Source organism: Diabrotica virgifera, chromosome 4 (genome assembly GCF_917563875.1).
Source record: "Diabrotica virgifera virgifera chromosome 4, PGI_DIABVI_V3a".
Taxonomy (NCBI): Eukaryota; Metazoa; Arthropoda; class Insecta; order Coleoptera; family Chrysomelidae; genus Diabrotica; species Diabrotica virgifera.
Window position 1 is genome coordinate 62,558,536 of NC_065446.1, and position 17,865 is coordinate 62,576,400.

Sequence of the window (17,865 nt, forward strand, 5' to 3'; positions counted from 1 at the left end):
ATAGTGGTTTTAGGGTTCTGAGCGCCCCTGGCAAAATAAAATTTGGCGCCCCTTCATATAAGAATATACAAATTTACTGCAAATATAAAAAATAGGAAAAAATCAAAATTTTACCATAAAGAACTATGTAAAAATATATTTATTTAAAAAATAGTAGGATAGTTATTACTTATAACTTATCCAACATAGGGCATAGCATAGCGAGCACATTTTAAGTTCAAGCGACGAAGAAGCGAGGTAAAAGATAAATGCACATTATCAACAACCAGTAAAAAATGTGTATAAATAACTATTTAGATGGAAAATAAGCCACAATTAAATTGAAAAAAATAATTTTATTATCGTTTCGACGCCCAAATCGGGTGTCGTTGTCAAAATACAAAATACTACTAAATTAAACAAAAATGTTGTTGCTTAGCAAAAAATTCGTCTAATAATTTATTTAATCTGACTCATTTATATCAGTTAATGTGTATAAATCTTCTACAAGACCAAAAAACATGTTGATTGTGCGCAAGATATAGCTGCATCCCCAATAACTAAATTGAGGGAGTGGCATCCACTTAGCATAAAATAGCATGCGGATATTCTTTGCAAACGCGAGCTTGTACATCTTTATTTTTTCTCTTCCTTTTAGAGCCGTTGTGATATCCTTGGCCTTACAATCATCTATGCAAATTCAAATAAAATCATTCATTATTTTTTTTTATTATCTCATGAGCTTTTTATTATCTCTATGACTCGATACCTATAGAACCAAGCTATGGTTTTAGGTATCGAGTTACTAGGACAAACAATATGCTGCATACTAAAATTAAACCCGGTACTGTGGGATAAGAACATCAGTATAAAAACAAAAAGAAGAATATAATATAACACCATGACAAAAAGTATTCTGAATAATGGGTGTGAAAATTGAATAAAAAATACGAAAACCAAATGCAAAATAAGAGCAACAGAGATCGAATACCTAAGTAGAAGCTGTAGAAGGGATAGAATAAATAACATAGAGATTAAGAAAATAATGGTAATGAATTCAAGGGATAATAGACAACATAGGACAAAAGAGATTAACCTGGTACGGATATGGCAGAAGAGCAGACCAAAATCGTTGATAAACAGAATAACAGATTGGAGCCCGATAGGAAGAAGGAAGAGAGACAGACCCCGAAAATCTTTTAGAGATAAAATGGACGAAGCAATATTAGAAAAGAAACCTGCAGGACTGGAAAAACAGAAAGAACTGAAAATAACGGTCAAGTGAAATAATACAGGAAAAACTATGGAAATCCAGGGTGGTCAAGAAAAAACAGGATGTTTCTAAATAAATGCGACAAACTTTAACAGTTAATTCTATATGAAAAAATAATGACAGTTTGCTCTATAAGCGTATGTCAGCAAATACTTCGTTTCCGAGATATGGGGTGTTGACATTTTTCTTACAAACTGACGATTTCTTTATTGTTCTAAAACCGGTTCAGATATGCAAATGAAATTTTATGTGTTTTAAGAGGTAATTATTGCGCATTTTTTGACATAAAATTAATAATTTTATATCTACTGTTGAAATGGTGTGAATTTTTTTAAACAAAAACATAGTATGCCACTGAGATATTTCAAATAACAAATCATTTTGGAATTACTCGTTCAATTTATGATATATACAAAAATATATTATTCCTTTTTTTCATACGTCGTTCGTGCCGTTTTTATGCAAAAAGTGAAACAACTTAACGCGTACAAAGTATTCGAAATAAATTTCTATATATTCATATTATGAAAAAGAACTTGTCAATTCTAATTCATATAGATATACCTGGTTTGTTTTTTTTATTTCAAATTACACACCCACGGACACACGACAATGTTGATAAAGCAAAGTTTACAGAACAGGAAGACAAAACTATTTAACCATTGAGGCTATAATGACAAGCAGCAGTATAATAATATCACTGACTATTCATAAATTTGTTGATACTTCGTAAATCTGATCTTCGTGTATTTTAAGTATGTATGTATAACATTGTAATACCATAAAAGTGATAGGTATTACCTGACAAATGACCTTTAAAAGCCATAACAATTTTTAGGTTGCATTATTTTTATTAGATAATTTTTGTGAGCTAGAAATAATTTTCTTATTGTTACAATTATTTAATATTAATTGTCTTAGGAGTAATATTAGCCCAAAGATAATCTATAAAGTCCAAAAAAATAGTGAATGTAAAAAATATTATATTTTTTTTGTTTAGCTAATGCCTCGACAACTAATGGCCATTGGCATGGTAGGTACGGTAATTTTGAACAGTTAGGTACCTAGTGTCATGTGTAAGTAGTGTGTGTGTTGAGTAAGTGGCTTGTCACTTTGCAATGTCGTCGTCATTGTCTTTGCAAAGAGACGCTAATTGTATCCGAACGTCTGCGGTCCCTCCGGTAAGAACCGATCCCACGAGGACAGAAACTATATTCATTTATTAATTTATAATAAATGAAAAATTTCCGACCCCGGTGAGATTCGAACCCACAACCTTTCGGATTTTTTCGATCCAAAGGCAGGCGCTCTTACCACTGAGCCACGGAGGGGGGTAAATATTATATTTATATATCAGCGTCTCTCAAAATTTGGCGCCCCCAAATTCTGGCGCCCCGGGCGGTCGCCCGGCTCGCCCGCCCCTTTATCCGGGCTGCTTTAAAGCACTAGTGCTTTAAAAATTTTATGGCACTGCAATTCGTATTGATCATATAGGCAATTTTGATGTAATGTCAAAAAAATATAAAAATGGAATGTCAGTCAAGTTCAAGTAAAAGTTTTTGTAGATATTGTCCTGTAATTACGTTTGTAGAAAAAATATTGCATGATATGCGCGTTAAAAAGTGCATTTTTAAGGCACTCATGTGAATTGCAGAACTCGCTGTCGCTCATTCTGCAAACTTTCACATGCGTGCCTTAAACGTGTACTTTTAACACTTATATCATAAATAACTATTGAAATACTGATTACAAAAATGTATAGTATTTTAAGCCTTTCTGAGAGCATATGCGCAAAAATTTCGCTCGAATTATTTTTAAATGCGTTCATTTTTTGACGTCATTGTCTTTGCAAAGAGACGCTAATTGTATCCGAACGTCTGCGGTCCCTCCGGTAAGAACCGATCCCACGAGGACAGAAACTATATTCATTTATTAATTTATAATAAATGAAAAATTTCCGACCCTGGTGAGATTCGAACCCACAACCTTTCGGATTTTTTCGATCCAAAGGCAGGCGCTCTTACCACTGAGCCACGGAGGGGGGTAAATATTATATTTATATATCAGCGTCTGTCAAAATTTGGCGCCCCCAAATTCTGGCGCCCCGGGCGGTCGCCCGGCTCGCCCGCCCCTTTATCCGGGCTGCTTTAAGGCACTAGTGCTTTAAAATTTTTATGGCACTGCAATTCGTATTGATCGTATAGGCAATTTTGATGTAATGTCAAAAAAATATAAAAATGGAATGTCAGTCAAGTTCAAGTAAAAGTTTTTGTAGATATTGTCCTGTAATTACGTTTGTAGAAAAAATATTGCATGATATGCGCGTTAAAAAGTGCATTTTTAAGGCACTCATGTGAATTGCAGAACTCGCTGTCGCTCATTCTGCAAACTTTCACATGCGTGCCTTAAACCTGTACTTTTAACACTTATATCATAAATAACTATTGAAATACTGATTACAAAAATGTATAGTATTTTAAGCCTTTCTGAGAGCATATGCGCAAAAATTTCGCTCGAATTATTTTTAAATGCGTTCATTTTTTCGAATACTGAGAAAACCTTAAGTATTTTTAAAAAATTTAAACGCAGAAAGAAATATTATTGTATTATCCATGGTCGAAAGTCCTTGAGAACTTCTATAATATTTATTTTAATAAGTCACACGGGTGAAAAAAAATAGTCTTATTTTTAATTTTAAATATATATTACAAAAGAAACTTTTTGTTCATTATAAGGGACTTTCTGCCCTCGGGAATAATGTAGTCTTCTATTTTGCGTTTAAATTTTTTAAAAATACCTATTAGTTATCTCAGGAATCGAAAAAAATAAATGCGTTTAAAAAGAACTCGACCGAAATTTTGCGCCTACGCTCTCAAAAAGGATTAAAGTATTAAACATTTTTGTACTGTTTGAATTTATGCGACGATTGACGATCCACTGTTTTAAAGATTGGTTGAACAGATGTTGCCAGTTGTATGGTCCTCACTATGTGTATCGTAAGTTATTCAACAGGGTATAGAATATACATGGTTAGAAAATATACGCCAAAGTCAGCGCCTCTATGCGGAAAATCTCTGAACTAAAAATTGATGTGGACCATACAAAGTGAGGTCCCACTTTTTTTTGGAAAAAAACAGTGTTTGCTATCAGTACATGTCTACGAAAAAGTCTTACATTGATTGACTAAGTGAGGTCCGTATACTGGACCTCACTTTGTACAGGACCTCACTTCAACCGCAGTTTCTTTTGATATGTGCCTCACTTCATACGCTGGGAGTAAATATATATATATATATATATATATATATATATATATATATATATATATATATATATATATATATATATATATATATATAAAACAAGGTTGAAATATTGGGGTAGCAGCAATCTCAAAGAAAACTCTTTATAATAATTCCAAGCTTTCGATAATGTTTATTATCATCTTCAGGAAACTACAAATATAAATATACAGTATTTAACAATTAGTCTAACTAAAATCAATAAATTGCTGCTACCCCAATATTTCAACCTTGTTTCCTAACTGTTCAGCAAAGATTATATACCTGTTATATATATATATATATATATATATATATATATATATATATATATATATATATATATATATATATAAATAAATAATAAAAAAATATAATTAATTTAACTTGTGAAGTTGCGTTAAAACATTAACTGCACAGCACCGACCAAAATCAAACGGTGTAAATCCGGACCAGTAAGATAAAAGGCGGCCAATATGCATCCCATACATCACATCAGTCAGACATTAATCTTAATTTCTGTTTTCAGGACTTTTCAGAAGAGTGGTGCTTTTAAGCGGAACTGCGCTTAGTCCGTGGGCAACCGTCCGAAACGCCGAAAGTTTGAGAACCAGTGTCGGAAAACAGACTGGCTGCCTGCCCATGGAGTCTGGATCGCAGCATCCAGAAGATAATCAGGATATCGCGGGATGTCTTAGATCGAGGTGAGGCAATTCCTAAAGTTATCTAATAATGATTTCGGAAGTTCACTTAAATATTTTATTAAATTAAGTAAACAATTTAAATATAATATATAAGATGTACACAGGGTTTATATATCAATAATACAGGGTGGGTCAAAACGCAAGTTACATTATTTTCTCAGTAATTTTAAATGGAACACCCTGTATTTTATATCACTATCGAAAAGTACCATTACCGTACTTTAATCTGTATACAACATTCCCTATGTCTAAATTTATTAGTTTTCGTGATATTTTCATTTTTCCATTGACCAGTAGCGTGGCCACCCAGATTACCAGAATTTAATAAACTGGGCCGATTTAATTTAATTTTTTTAAAAATGTTGTATTTTGTGTTCATATTTTTATTTGTAAAATTTTTTACTGATAAATTATTTTTCGTTCTTTATTTGTTACATTGTTACATTTACATACAAAAGTAGTTTTTAGTTGTTTTCACAAAATGTTGTATTTTGTGTTTGTGTTTTTTGTTTTGGAAAATTTATAACTAATAAATTATATTTCTTTCTTTGTTTGCTACAATGTTATATTTATTACCATATTGATAATCAGTAATCGTAATTTGTCAGTTTTAGACAATTCAGTCATGGCTTATTTAAAGTTTGGAAAGATTTAGACCCGTAATTAATAATTTGCTCTGAAAAATGAAAGTATTTCAAAAACTAATAAATTTAGACACAGGGAATGATATATAAAAATTAAAGTACGGTAATGGTAATTTTTGGATAGTGATACAAACAGAAAAAAGCCACTCGACGGATACGGACGTCGCGCGTCGTTTGAACACACAAAATATTCCTAGCCAACCGAGATAAAACGGGGAAAACAACTACTATATGATTTCCACCATAATAAAATATTTGTGTCTGGTTCAGGTCTTGGAGATTGCAAGTAGTTTTCAATTTTCTTTTCAAAAACGTCGATATTATCTGATGATTTTAAAAATAAAATATTAAAATTATTTATTGACTTATTGGGTTCATCCTCCTTATCTCTCCCACTAATGGAGAGCTACGCGCTTGTGCGTGTTATAACTTTTATAATATTTTAACTGTATAATAGGCCTTATGCAGCACTCACGTTGAGATTTCTTTTTTTTTTTTTCTCGATATCGATACTCTCAATAATATCAAAGCAAGCGTATCGACAATACAAAAGTATTGTATTGCTTTGATATAATGAGTATGGTATCGACATTAATATTGCTAAGGTATGTATTGTATCGGTATCGTATTGATTTTCGATACGATATCGATACAATATTGATATTTTTATCGAATATCGTGAAGCTCTAATCCGAATTTCAACGAACAACATCGATCTAGTACCGAACTGAGAGTGAAAGAAATACTCCAGACCCCTTTTGAGCATATGGAAGCCTACCCTCATCCTGTGGTAGAGGCAGTTGTGTAATATTGCAAAAAACACATCTCCTGGCCCAGACGGCATTCACAGAATATGTCTCAAAAAACTTCCAGAGGGTATCATCCCGATAATTACAAAAATAAATTTTTTTCTCGATATCGATACTCTCAATAATATCAAAGCAAGCGTATCGACAATACAAAAGTATTGTATTGCTTTGCTATAATGAGTATGGTATCGACATTAATATTGCTAAGGTATGTATTGTATCGGTATCGTATTGTTTTTCGATACGATATCGATACAATATTGATATTTTTATCGAATATCGTGAAGCTCTAATCCGAATTTCAACGAACAACATCGATCTAGTACCGAACTGAGAGTGAAAGAAATACTCCAGACCTCTTTTCAGCATATGGAAGCCTACCCTCATCCTGTGGTAGAGGCAGTTGTGTAATATTGCAAAAAACACATCTCCTGGCCCAGATGGCATTCACAGAAAAGGTCTCAAAAAACTTCCAGAGGGTATCATCCCGATAATTACCAAAATAATCAATGCTTGTCTCGAGTTGAACTAATTTCCATCTTCATGGAAGATAGCCAACATAATCTCGATCCCTAAACCAGGGAAACCCCTCACCAGCACGGATTCCTATAGACAAATATCTCTACCAAATATAGGTAAAGTCTACGAGAAGATCCTCAAGGAGAGACTCGTAGAATTGCTATAAACAAATCACATCATCCCAACCTCTCAATTTGGATTCAGAGCTGAACATTCCATACACAATGCATTAGTGGAAGCAACCACGTTTATCTGCCAATCTATTATTGAGCGTCAGAGATACGTAATAGGCATCTTTCTAGACGTCCAGAAGGCCTTCGAGCAGGTCTGACATTCAGGCCTGATTGAAAGACTTTACTTTGTTTAAATGCCAACTACCCTCATAAAAATCATACATTGCTATCTCTTTAATCTGACAATTCGCGTCAAGGTTCTAACCAAGTATCCACACCATTCACTCCATAAGCTGGAGTTCCATAAGGTTCCATCTTAGTTCAAATATTATATACAGTCTACAATAGTGACATTCCCCACCTTATAAATAGGTCGTATGATTTGTCGATACCCATAAAAGTCAGATTACTACGATGTTATAACTTTCCTATACTGTTGTTCGGAGTTAAGTCGTGGACTCTCACAGACGCCACCTGCAAGGAGATTGAGGCTTTTGAGATGTGGCTTTATCGTCGAATCCTGAAGATATCTTATACCGACCACATTACTAATGAGGGTGTTTTGCTGAGAATGCAAAAAGAAAAAGAGCTGTTAATCAAAATAAAAACAGCCAAAATCGAATACCTCGGTCACATCATAAGGAACAGTGAAAGATATGGACTGCTGCAACTGGTCTTACAGGGAAAAGTAGAGGGAAAGCGAGGACCAAGAAGGCGAAGAATTTCGTGGCTGAAAAATCTACGTACGTGGTTCAACACAACCACTACAAATCTTTTCAGAGCAGCAGTGTGCAAAGTACAGATTGCCATGATGGTCGCCAACATCCGAAACGGATAGGCACTACAAGAAGAAGAAGAAGAATAAATAGGGTTGAGTCTATCGTACTATATGGCAATGATGCCGCGCTCCTTTCCGCAGACAATGGGTATGGAACGCTGAAACATTCGTCTATATTCGGTAAAGCCGAAAATCAATTAAAATTGTAAAATGGTGTAACAAGTTGAGGGTTACACTTAGCCCTTTAAAAATACAAACGATTTTCGTCAGATATTCTAATAACACTCGAAGAAAGGATTTGAAGCTAACTCTCCTCGGAGAGAGATTCGAATACATCATCATCAACCCGTACTCGTCCACTGCTGGACATAGGTCTCCCTCAGCTCTTTCCATCTTTCTCTGTTTTGTGCGGCTTGCATCCAGTTGCTGACAATACGCTTCAGATCGTCAGCCCATCTGGTTGGTGGTCGTCCTCTGCTCCGTAGTGCTTCTTCTCGTGGCCTCCACTCGACAATACGTTTTGTCCATCGGTTGTCTGACAATCTGGCGACGTGTCCTGCCCAATTCCACTTAAGCGACGCGATTTTTTCGACTGCGTCCGTTGTTTTTGTTCTACGACGTACTTCTTCGTTTGGGATTCAGTCCCTCAAGCAGACACCCAGCATCTGGCGCTCTATAGCCCTCTATGCCAATCTTGTTCACTACCTTTTTTGTGAGTGTTAATGTTTCCGCTCCATAAGTGAGTACAGGCAATACACACTGGAAAGATTTTCCTTTTCAGTCATATAGGTAAGTCCGATTTAGAGATTCTAATTAGATCGAATTAAATCAAATTATTAATAGACCACCTACTCGTTGGACTGACCATCTCAAGAAAATGTCTAGAAATTGGATGCAAAGTGCTCAAAATAGAGCACAATGGACAAAAATGAGGGAGGCCTATATCCAGCAGTGGACGCAAAGGGCTGGAAGATGATGATGATGATGATGATTAATAGAAAAATAGATTACTTTGGCCATCGGTGTTGGTTCACCCACTCGCTAATCTTTCCACCGTAGAGGAGAGAATTCATTATCTCAGAAAAATATATGTACTACGTATGATACGCAGCTTTAACACCAGAGGTGAAGAGACCCTAAAAACCCTTTCTCATCGCCTAGGTCACATATTCACCAGGCGTCCTAGAAATAAAGTTCCCTTCCCTCCAGCCAATCTTCTTCATTTGGTCGGTAAGGAGCTTTCCGATTCCTACCTAAGATATCACAGCTGATACTCTAAGCTGAATGCCAAAAGCGCTGATTAAGAGCCGGTCACATGATTACTGGTAACATCAGAGATACCTGTCCCTTGCGGTTGGTTGTACAAGATTCTTTTACCTAACACCCTTCTCTTAGCTTCTTACCTAATCCACCGTCAAGCCCTAACTCCACTGACAGTTTTGCTACTTCATCTAGCAACTACTCTTGCTCCTCCCCATTTAACGCTCCCGCAAAAAAGGGAACACGCCTACCCTGAAGAGGTGAAAGCCTAAACGAGGTTTCATGACATGTAATTAATTCATTCCCCTATTCACCACGACTTGTACCGCAATCTAAGCCACGATGATATGGTAATAGAGATATTAAAGGTAGAAATTAAATCGGCACTAAAAATACAGCAAAAATGGTAAAGCAGTAGGTCCAGACCAAAACCTAGTAGAAATGCATAAATGATGAAACCTTAGACATTATCGTAGACTTGTTTAACACAGTGTACAAAACAGGAAACATACCAAAACAATGGTTACTCTCCACCTTTTGTGCTATCCCTAAAAATACAAACGCGAAAGATTGCAGTGAATAAAGAACAAAATAATTAACAAGTCACATTCTTAAATTATTATTTATAGAAAATAATACATGGTCGTATAAAGAAAAAACTGGAAGAAGGAATAGATGATAGTTAGATTAGGTTTAGAAACGGACTAGGAACCAGAGAGCCGTTATTTGCTTTTAATGTGTTAGCCTAAAGATACATGGACATGAATGTGGATGTGCATGTTTTTACGTTGATTTTGAGAAAGAATTTAATAAAGTAAAACATGAAAAATTAGTCCAAACTCTAAAGACAAGAAATAAAGAAAAAAGAGACTTACGAATATATAACAAACATCTACTGTAATCAAAGAGCCAAATTGTAATAGATAACGAACCCAGTCCAGAAATTGAAATCAGGATAGGAGTTAGGCAGGGAGGTATTACGTCTTCATTACTCTTTAATGCATATAGTGAAGACATTTTTAAAGAAGCATTACTGTCTCAAAGTGAAGGAATAATAATTAACGGAAGATCTATTAACAACATAAGATTTTCAGATGACACCGTGATTATGGCAAGCTCTACTGAACAACTCAAATTACTCTTAAACAAAACAAACAGTTTCTTTGAAGAACATGGACTAAAAATGAATATAAAAAAGAATAAATACATGATAATAACTAAAAAAACAAACATACAAACAAGCATACATTTGGGAAATGTACCGATAGAAAGGGTTATAAATACAAATACCGGGGAACCTGGATTTCAGAGAAAAATGATCAAACAACAGAAATAAAGGCCAGGATAGAAGTAGCAAGAAATGCGTTTGTAAAAATGAAAGCAATTCTCTGCAATTAAGACCTTAGATTAGAACTGAGAGTAAGATCTTTGCGATGCTATGTGTTTTCGATACTGCAATATGGACTTAAAAGCTGAACATTGAAGCAAGAACACATAAATAAGCTACAGTCATTTGAAATGTGGTGTTATAGAAGAATGCTTAGAATAGCATGGACACAGAAGAAAATGGACACGGAAGTATTGCGAGAAATGGGCACAAAATGCGAAATAATAAACACAATAAAAATAAGAAATGAATGAAATAAATTTCGACACGATTCAAGTTCTCTGTTTACCCAGGTAAAACCATACCAACAGGCACCGCTAGGAAAACATTCCGCTTTGCAGTTCAGAGAGTTCAGAGAGTATGGCGTTAGTAAATTAAATAAGAAAATTTACGGTTTCATTTTGATTAAAATCTGTCTTCCTCCATCCCCCGATAGTACTATTTCTAGGTCTACCTGTTGTCAAGGAGGCTCTGAGGAAGACAGATTTTTACCATTACGACCGTAGTTTCTCGATATAAAATAAAACAATTTATACAAGTTATTATTTACACAAAGTTACAATATCTGGGACACTTAATGAGGGGACAGCGATATGAAATTCAAAGACTGATAGTACAGGAAAAGATAAGAGGTGGAAGGAGTATAGGAAGGAGAGTGTCATAGTTGAAAATTTTAAGGGACTGGTTTAAATGCAGTTCTATAGAGCAGCGGTAGATAGAGTTAAGATAGTGATGATGATATCCAACCTCCGATTAGCATACGGCACTTAAAGAAGAAGAAGAAGAAGCCACGAAGAACCTCGAAATCATGAAACGTTTAATAAACCACAACATGAAAGAGACCCTCAAGAATTGGAAATGAATATTCCGCAGGAAGATTGAGGAAACACTAAACTAGAGCTGGTATCAGATTATGATGAATACATATGTTTTTTTTTGTTGAAGAATAAAAGTGATTGATGTAATTTTTTTATTGTAGTTTAAAAAATTCGCTTATAGTCTGGGCTGATTACCGGAGAATAGGCCATTTTTGGGAAAAGTTATTTACCAGCAATTTTATTGCTGAAATCGAATTATAAGATCCTATATATTAATAATATAGGTATGCAAAGTCCTCAGATAGTGTGCTACTTTTTTTGTAAACAAAATGGCGCCCGAGAATCGTGTTTTTTTCAATTATTGCTCTAGAACTCCGAAGATTTTAACTTTACAACAAAAACACTCAAATAAAAATTCACCGTAATTAAATTCTGCACAGAGACGTGTTTTTCCCGATCTGTTCCGACGAAAATTTTCCTCGAAAAATGCGGGTTTTCCCAACAAAATCTTTAATATTCAAATAAAGTTTTAGGTAAGTAATTATTTACCAATAATTAAATAATTTAGTGACTTAAAAGCCTTGTTGGTTTAGATTATAGTTCCAGAAGCTGGTGAAAATTAAACGAATATTTTAGCAACAATTCAATTGTTAATTAATAATTTACGGTCGCAATAATAACCAAAATAATTATGATACACTGATCAAACTTTAAAATCTTATAAAGATGAGATGCCTATTTAAGATTTTGTTGACAAAATATAATTTTTTTATTTTTTTGCATAATCTTTAAATGTTTAACAAAAATAGTTATAAACAAATTAACGTTTCTCCGAAAGTTTTTATTATATTATAATTTTAAAAAATAGCTAAAATGCGCATTTCAAATATCTTGAAATTGAATGCTTTAAAACTTTTTTGCAACCATTTGCAAAAAAGTTATGAAACAGCAAAGTTAACATGCGATTACTACGGTGTTAATAATTTTTTTAAATTCTTTCAAAGCGTAGAAGTGAGTTTAAAGTACAAGCTAATTATTTATAAAACAATATCGATTATCAGCTTAATGGTTATATTTTAATTAAAGATTATAAATATATTTTTTTGTAATTTACACCCGCGAAAGTAGAATAATACAGTACCGTAGCTACCCGCCCACATACACAACTCGCGCGAGTTTAAGCGTGTCAGTCGCTTCGAGTGAACATTTTATCTCCGGCTCTGTATCAATCCTACTTTCGCGCTAAAAATTACAAGAAATTTTTTTTTTAATCTTTGATTAAAATATAACCATTGCACTAATTTTTGACATTCTTTGTGAGTAATTAAATTGTACCATAGACTCACTTTTAAGCTTTGAAACAATTAAAACAAATTATAAACAATGGAGATATCGTATATTTATTTTGCTGTTTCCTAACTTCTTTGCAAATGGTTGGAAAATTTTTTTAAAGCATTCATTTTCAAGACCTATGAAATACGCATTTCAAGTATTTTTTAAAATTAGAATAAAACAATTTCTAAGAAATGTTAATTTGTTTATAACAATTTTTTTAAACATTTAAAGATTATGCAAAAAAATGAAAAATTTATATTTTGTCGACAAAATATTAAATAGGCATCACACCTTTATAATCTTTCTAAGTTTGATCAATGTCTCATGATTATTTTGGTTGTTATTGCGACTGTAAATTGTTAATTACCAATTGAATTGTTGCTAAAATATTCGTTTCATTTTAACCGGCTCCTGAATTTATAATCTATACCAAGAAAGCTTTTATTTCACCAAGCTATATAATTATTGATAAATAATTAGTGGCCCAAAAAATTTATTTGAAAATTCTAGATTTTGTTGGGAAAACCCACATTTTCCGAGGAAAATTTTCGTCGGAGCAAATCGGGAAAAACATGCCTCTATGTAGAATTAAATTGGGGTGAATTTTTATTTGAGTATTTTTGGTGTAAAGTTAAAATCTTCGGAGTTATAGAGCAATAATTGAAAAAAATACGATTTGTCGGCGCCATTTTGTTTATAAAAAAAGTAGCACACTATCTGCGGACTTTGCATACCTATATTCTTAATATATAGGATCTTATAATTCGATTCCAGCAATAAAATTGCTGGTAAATAACTTTTCCATGAATTTTGCTAATTAACTTAGAGTATTAAGTTTAAAAAGTACTTCAGTGGAAAAGAGAAACAAGTGCAAAATTTAAAAAATTAATGAAAAATAAGTCCGTAAGTGATTAACTCGCTGTATAATTTATTATGAAAAAGCACCTTTTATTTCATTTTTCTCAACTAAACCATTTTATTACTTATACCCCTTAGCTTCTAATCCCCCCATTTGATATAAATTGATTAATTATACACCTTTACAAGTTAACTTCGATGTACATTATTGCAGATGGGATCCTAATCCGGAAGACCGCGGGGAAGGGTTTTAACAGATGTTATAGATTTTTGGAACTAATTACTTTAAATGATTGATTGTCTTTTAAACTGAATCCAAATAGTAACCACTCTGCAGTTTATTTAAATATTATCTCTACTTTTTTTTGCAAATTTGGAAAATCCGGGAACTAAATAAAACGACTTCTTCTTCATGCACCATGTCTTTTCAGAACGTTGGTTACCATCATAGCTATCTTAATTTTATTCACTGCCACCTTAAATAGCATTCTTATATCAATAACATACCCATCTCGCAAGTTCTTCGACCATGAGGTTCTTCCTCGTCCTGGACTGCGTTTACCTGCTATTTCCCATGCATAATATTGTGTATCCCTGTCAACCACATTATTCAACATAGCACTAGAAGGAACAGTCAAGGCCAGCAAAATTAAAGAAACTATAGCCCACTCCTCAACACAAATAGTTGCATATGCAGATGATTTAGTTCTTATGGGAAGAGACAAGGAAAGATTAAAAGAAGCAGTAACAATCCTGGCAAAAGAAGCACGGAAAAGAGGTCTAGAAATTAACGAAAGAAAAACAAATTATCTACTCTGCTCTAGAAGAGAAGATAAGAGGATGAGAGAAATCAAAATAGAAAACTACACATTTGAAAGAGTCCAACAATTTAAATATTTGGGAGTAATAGTGAATGGCCAAAACAAGAGAAGTGAAGAAGTAACGGAACGAATACTAACAGGCAACAAAACATACTGGAGATATCATAGGCTTATGAAAGACAAAAACTTATCCAGAAATAAAAAACTGAAAATATACAGAGTTGTAATCAGACCAGTAGTTACGTACGCAGCTGAGACAATGTACCTCACGGAAAAAGATGAAGAAAAATTGAGAATATTCGAAAGGAAAATCCTCAGACGCATCATGGGCCCGATAAGAATGGACAACGGAGAAATGAGAAGAAGAATGAACCATGAACTAAGAGACATAATAAAGGGAGAAGATATAGTTAGATTTATTAAATCACAGAGGCTGAGATGGCTGGGACACATAGAAAGAAGGAAAAACGACCGACTGATTAAGAAGATCACCAGATGGAAACCGGCAACTGAAAGACCAAGAGGAAGACCCAGAGAGAGATGGGAGGACTAGGTCATGAGAGATATCAAAATTCTGGAAGTGAGAAACTGGAGGGAACTATGCACATATCGAAATGAGTGGAAGAAAATAGTAACGAAAGCCAAGTCATACAACAAACTTTGACAACATACAAGTGGAATGCGGAGTGATTCACTGCAATAAGCGAATCTGAGAGCTCTAAGTAAGAGCGACAAACATTCCACCTGGAATGAAAAGTCCTGATAATGATGATGAATATTGTGTAGCACTCTATTTATATATTATAAATTTATAAAACGACACTCCTACCGATTGGTTAATTTTTCAGTCATTTATTGAAAATAAAATCAGTATCGATTTGTCTCTAAATGATTCAGATAATTATCAACTAGAACTAACACAACATTATTTGAAAGTTATATATTCAAGAACATATATGTATCAAAATTACAAAATTAAATTAGTTATAAGAGAAAAAATAATACCCATTATTTGTATTATCAAAATATTGTAAAAAAGACTAAACGCATCTTCAAATTTAAACAAAAAATAGTTGGATAACGATGTTGCTAATGTCTTGTCTTACCAAGACTTTTGAATAAATAAATTAAGTGTCGACTATTATATTTTATTGAAAGCAATTCTCTCCTACTAACTAGACAGTATGGATTTCATAGAGGTCATAATGCCGTAGATGCATTAACCCATATGGTTATAATTTCCAATGGAATAGTCATCAACTAAAGAAAACTTAATGGATGGTAATCAGCAAAAAAAAATATAGATAATATTTTGGCAGATATTAGAACAAACTGAAGACATGGTGCACAGAGTACAAGCTTACAAGTAGGCTGCTGGGTAAATGAAAAATGGGACTTATCACAGGAAATATAATGCAGAATAGAGCGATCGAAAACATCATTTAGGAAAATGCAAAAGGCACTAACCAATAGTGAGCTAAAAATTACGCTAAGAATATGTTTATTACGCTGCTATGTGTTCAGCATTTTGTTGTATGGGACGGAAGCTTGGACCTTCACGGAAACAATGTGCAAGAGGATTGAGGCTTTTGGAATGTGGACTGACCGCAGAATATTGAGGATATCGTGGATGAACAGAGTAACAAATTAAGCGGTAATGCAGCTGCTCAACAAAGAAAGAGAAATACTGAATACCATAAAAAGAAGGAAACTAGAGTACTTTGCCCACGTGATGAGAAATCGGAAATATGAAATACTCAGTGGCGTAGCTGACACGCCCGCAGGGCCCGCAAGGCGGGGGGCCCCGACGTTAGGAGGGGCCCCTTAAAGCCTTTAAGCTTAATACTTCTACTATCTTTAAATTGGGGACCAAAACATATTTTCCTAATAAGCATCAAAATAGGGAATTTGGAAGGAAATAATGAAGCGGGTAATTGACGTAACTCTTACTAATACTTTCGTGGACATGTTGGTAGTTTAGATGAAAGTGAATCCCAAAAAGGTAATTTTTGTCGGTGGTTCTTTTACTAAATATGATCCTGTTTTAGCTAAATTAATCGATAAAAACAATAACTTAAAAAAACAAATTACTTGGGCCCCCAAATACAAAACGAAGTTATAAATTTGCTGGCTCAAGAAACTGAAAACAAATTGATTATTAAAAAAAAACTGTTTTTATTCAATAATTCTTGATACCACTCAAGATATTTCGAAACACGATCAGCTTAATTTTATTTTCTGCTTCTAACGCAGAAGTTGTTGAAAGTTATTTTGGATTTATTTGCATGTTAGACTAAAGTGCAGAAGGTCTTGTAAATGAAATTTTAAAGTTTATACAATCAAAGTACCTTTCCGAACACAACCTGAACCTAGTGTTGAATGATGCCGTTGCTGGTGTACAGGAGTTGGTTTTTTAGGATATAATTAAAAGATTATGTTTTTTTAATGCAAGTATGAAAAGATAGGATGTACTATTATGACTTTGGATCCATCGCGTTTGCCAACACTTAAAAAGTTATGTGAAACCCTGTGATCATCCAGATATGATGCTGTTATGGCTTTGCGTCGAGCTTTCCGACAAGTAATGAAATCTTTAACGAAAATTTCATTGCTATCTAAAAAGCGATGAAAAATTATAAGTTAATGCATATGAGCATTTGAGCATATGAATAATTTTGAATTTGTCGTTAACATTACTATTTAATCTAAAATTCTTAACTTTATTAATCTAACATCAATACTTTTGCAATCTAAAACGGCAGAGTTACCGGTCGCCCTACAACTTTTTGAAAAACTCTTGATAATCTTCTAGAAATAAGAAATTCGTTTTCCGAAACTTTAGCAAAAGCAGCAGGAATGGCAGAATAGTGGGGTATTATACCGGAATTTAAAAATAAACGGATAAAAGGTATAAAACAATTTTACGATGATCTCAGCTGCGACGAAAAAATAACATTTTGCAAAAAAAGTTTTGTAGTTAATGTTTTCAATGTAAATTAAATATAATGTTGCAACAACTTACTAATAGGTTTGTCGGATTAAGATACATGTATAATAGGTTTTTATGCCGATTCCAAAAAAATCTATTAGCACTAACTTATGAAGACTTATTAAAGAAATGCCAAACATTGTCATTTACACATATTTTAGTAATTATACTCTTATTAGTTGTCGTTATATTTATAATACGGGGGCCCACAAAAATTGTTGCGGGAGGGCCCCGCAA

General features: G+C 33.6%; 1 protein-coding gene across 1 annotated transcript in view; it reads left to right on the plus strand.

Moving 5' to 3' along the window:
• The window catches only part of LOC114338059 (neuroligin-1-like), a 472,731-nt gene that overhangs the window by 55,381 nt on the left and 399,485 nt on the right, over positions 1-17,865 (plus strand). Inside the window, exon 3 of the mRNA XM_050649228.1 lies at positions 5,063-5,237. Coding sequence (XP_050505185.1) covers positions 5,063-5,237 — 175 coding nt within the window. The remainder of the gene's footprint in view (positions 1-5,062; positions 5,238-17,865) is intronic.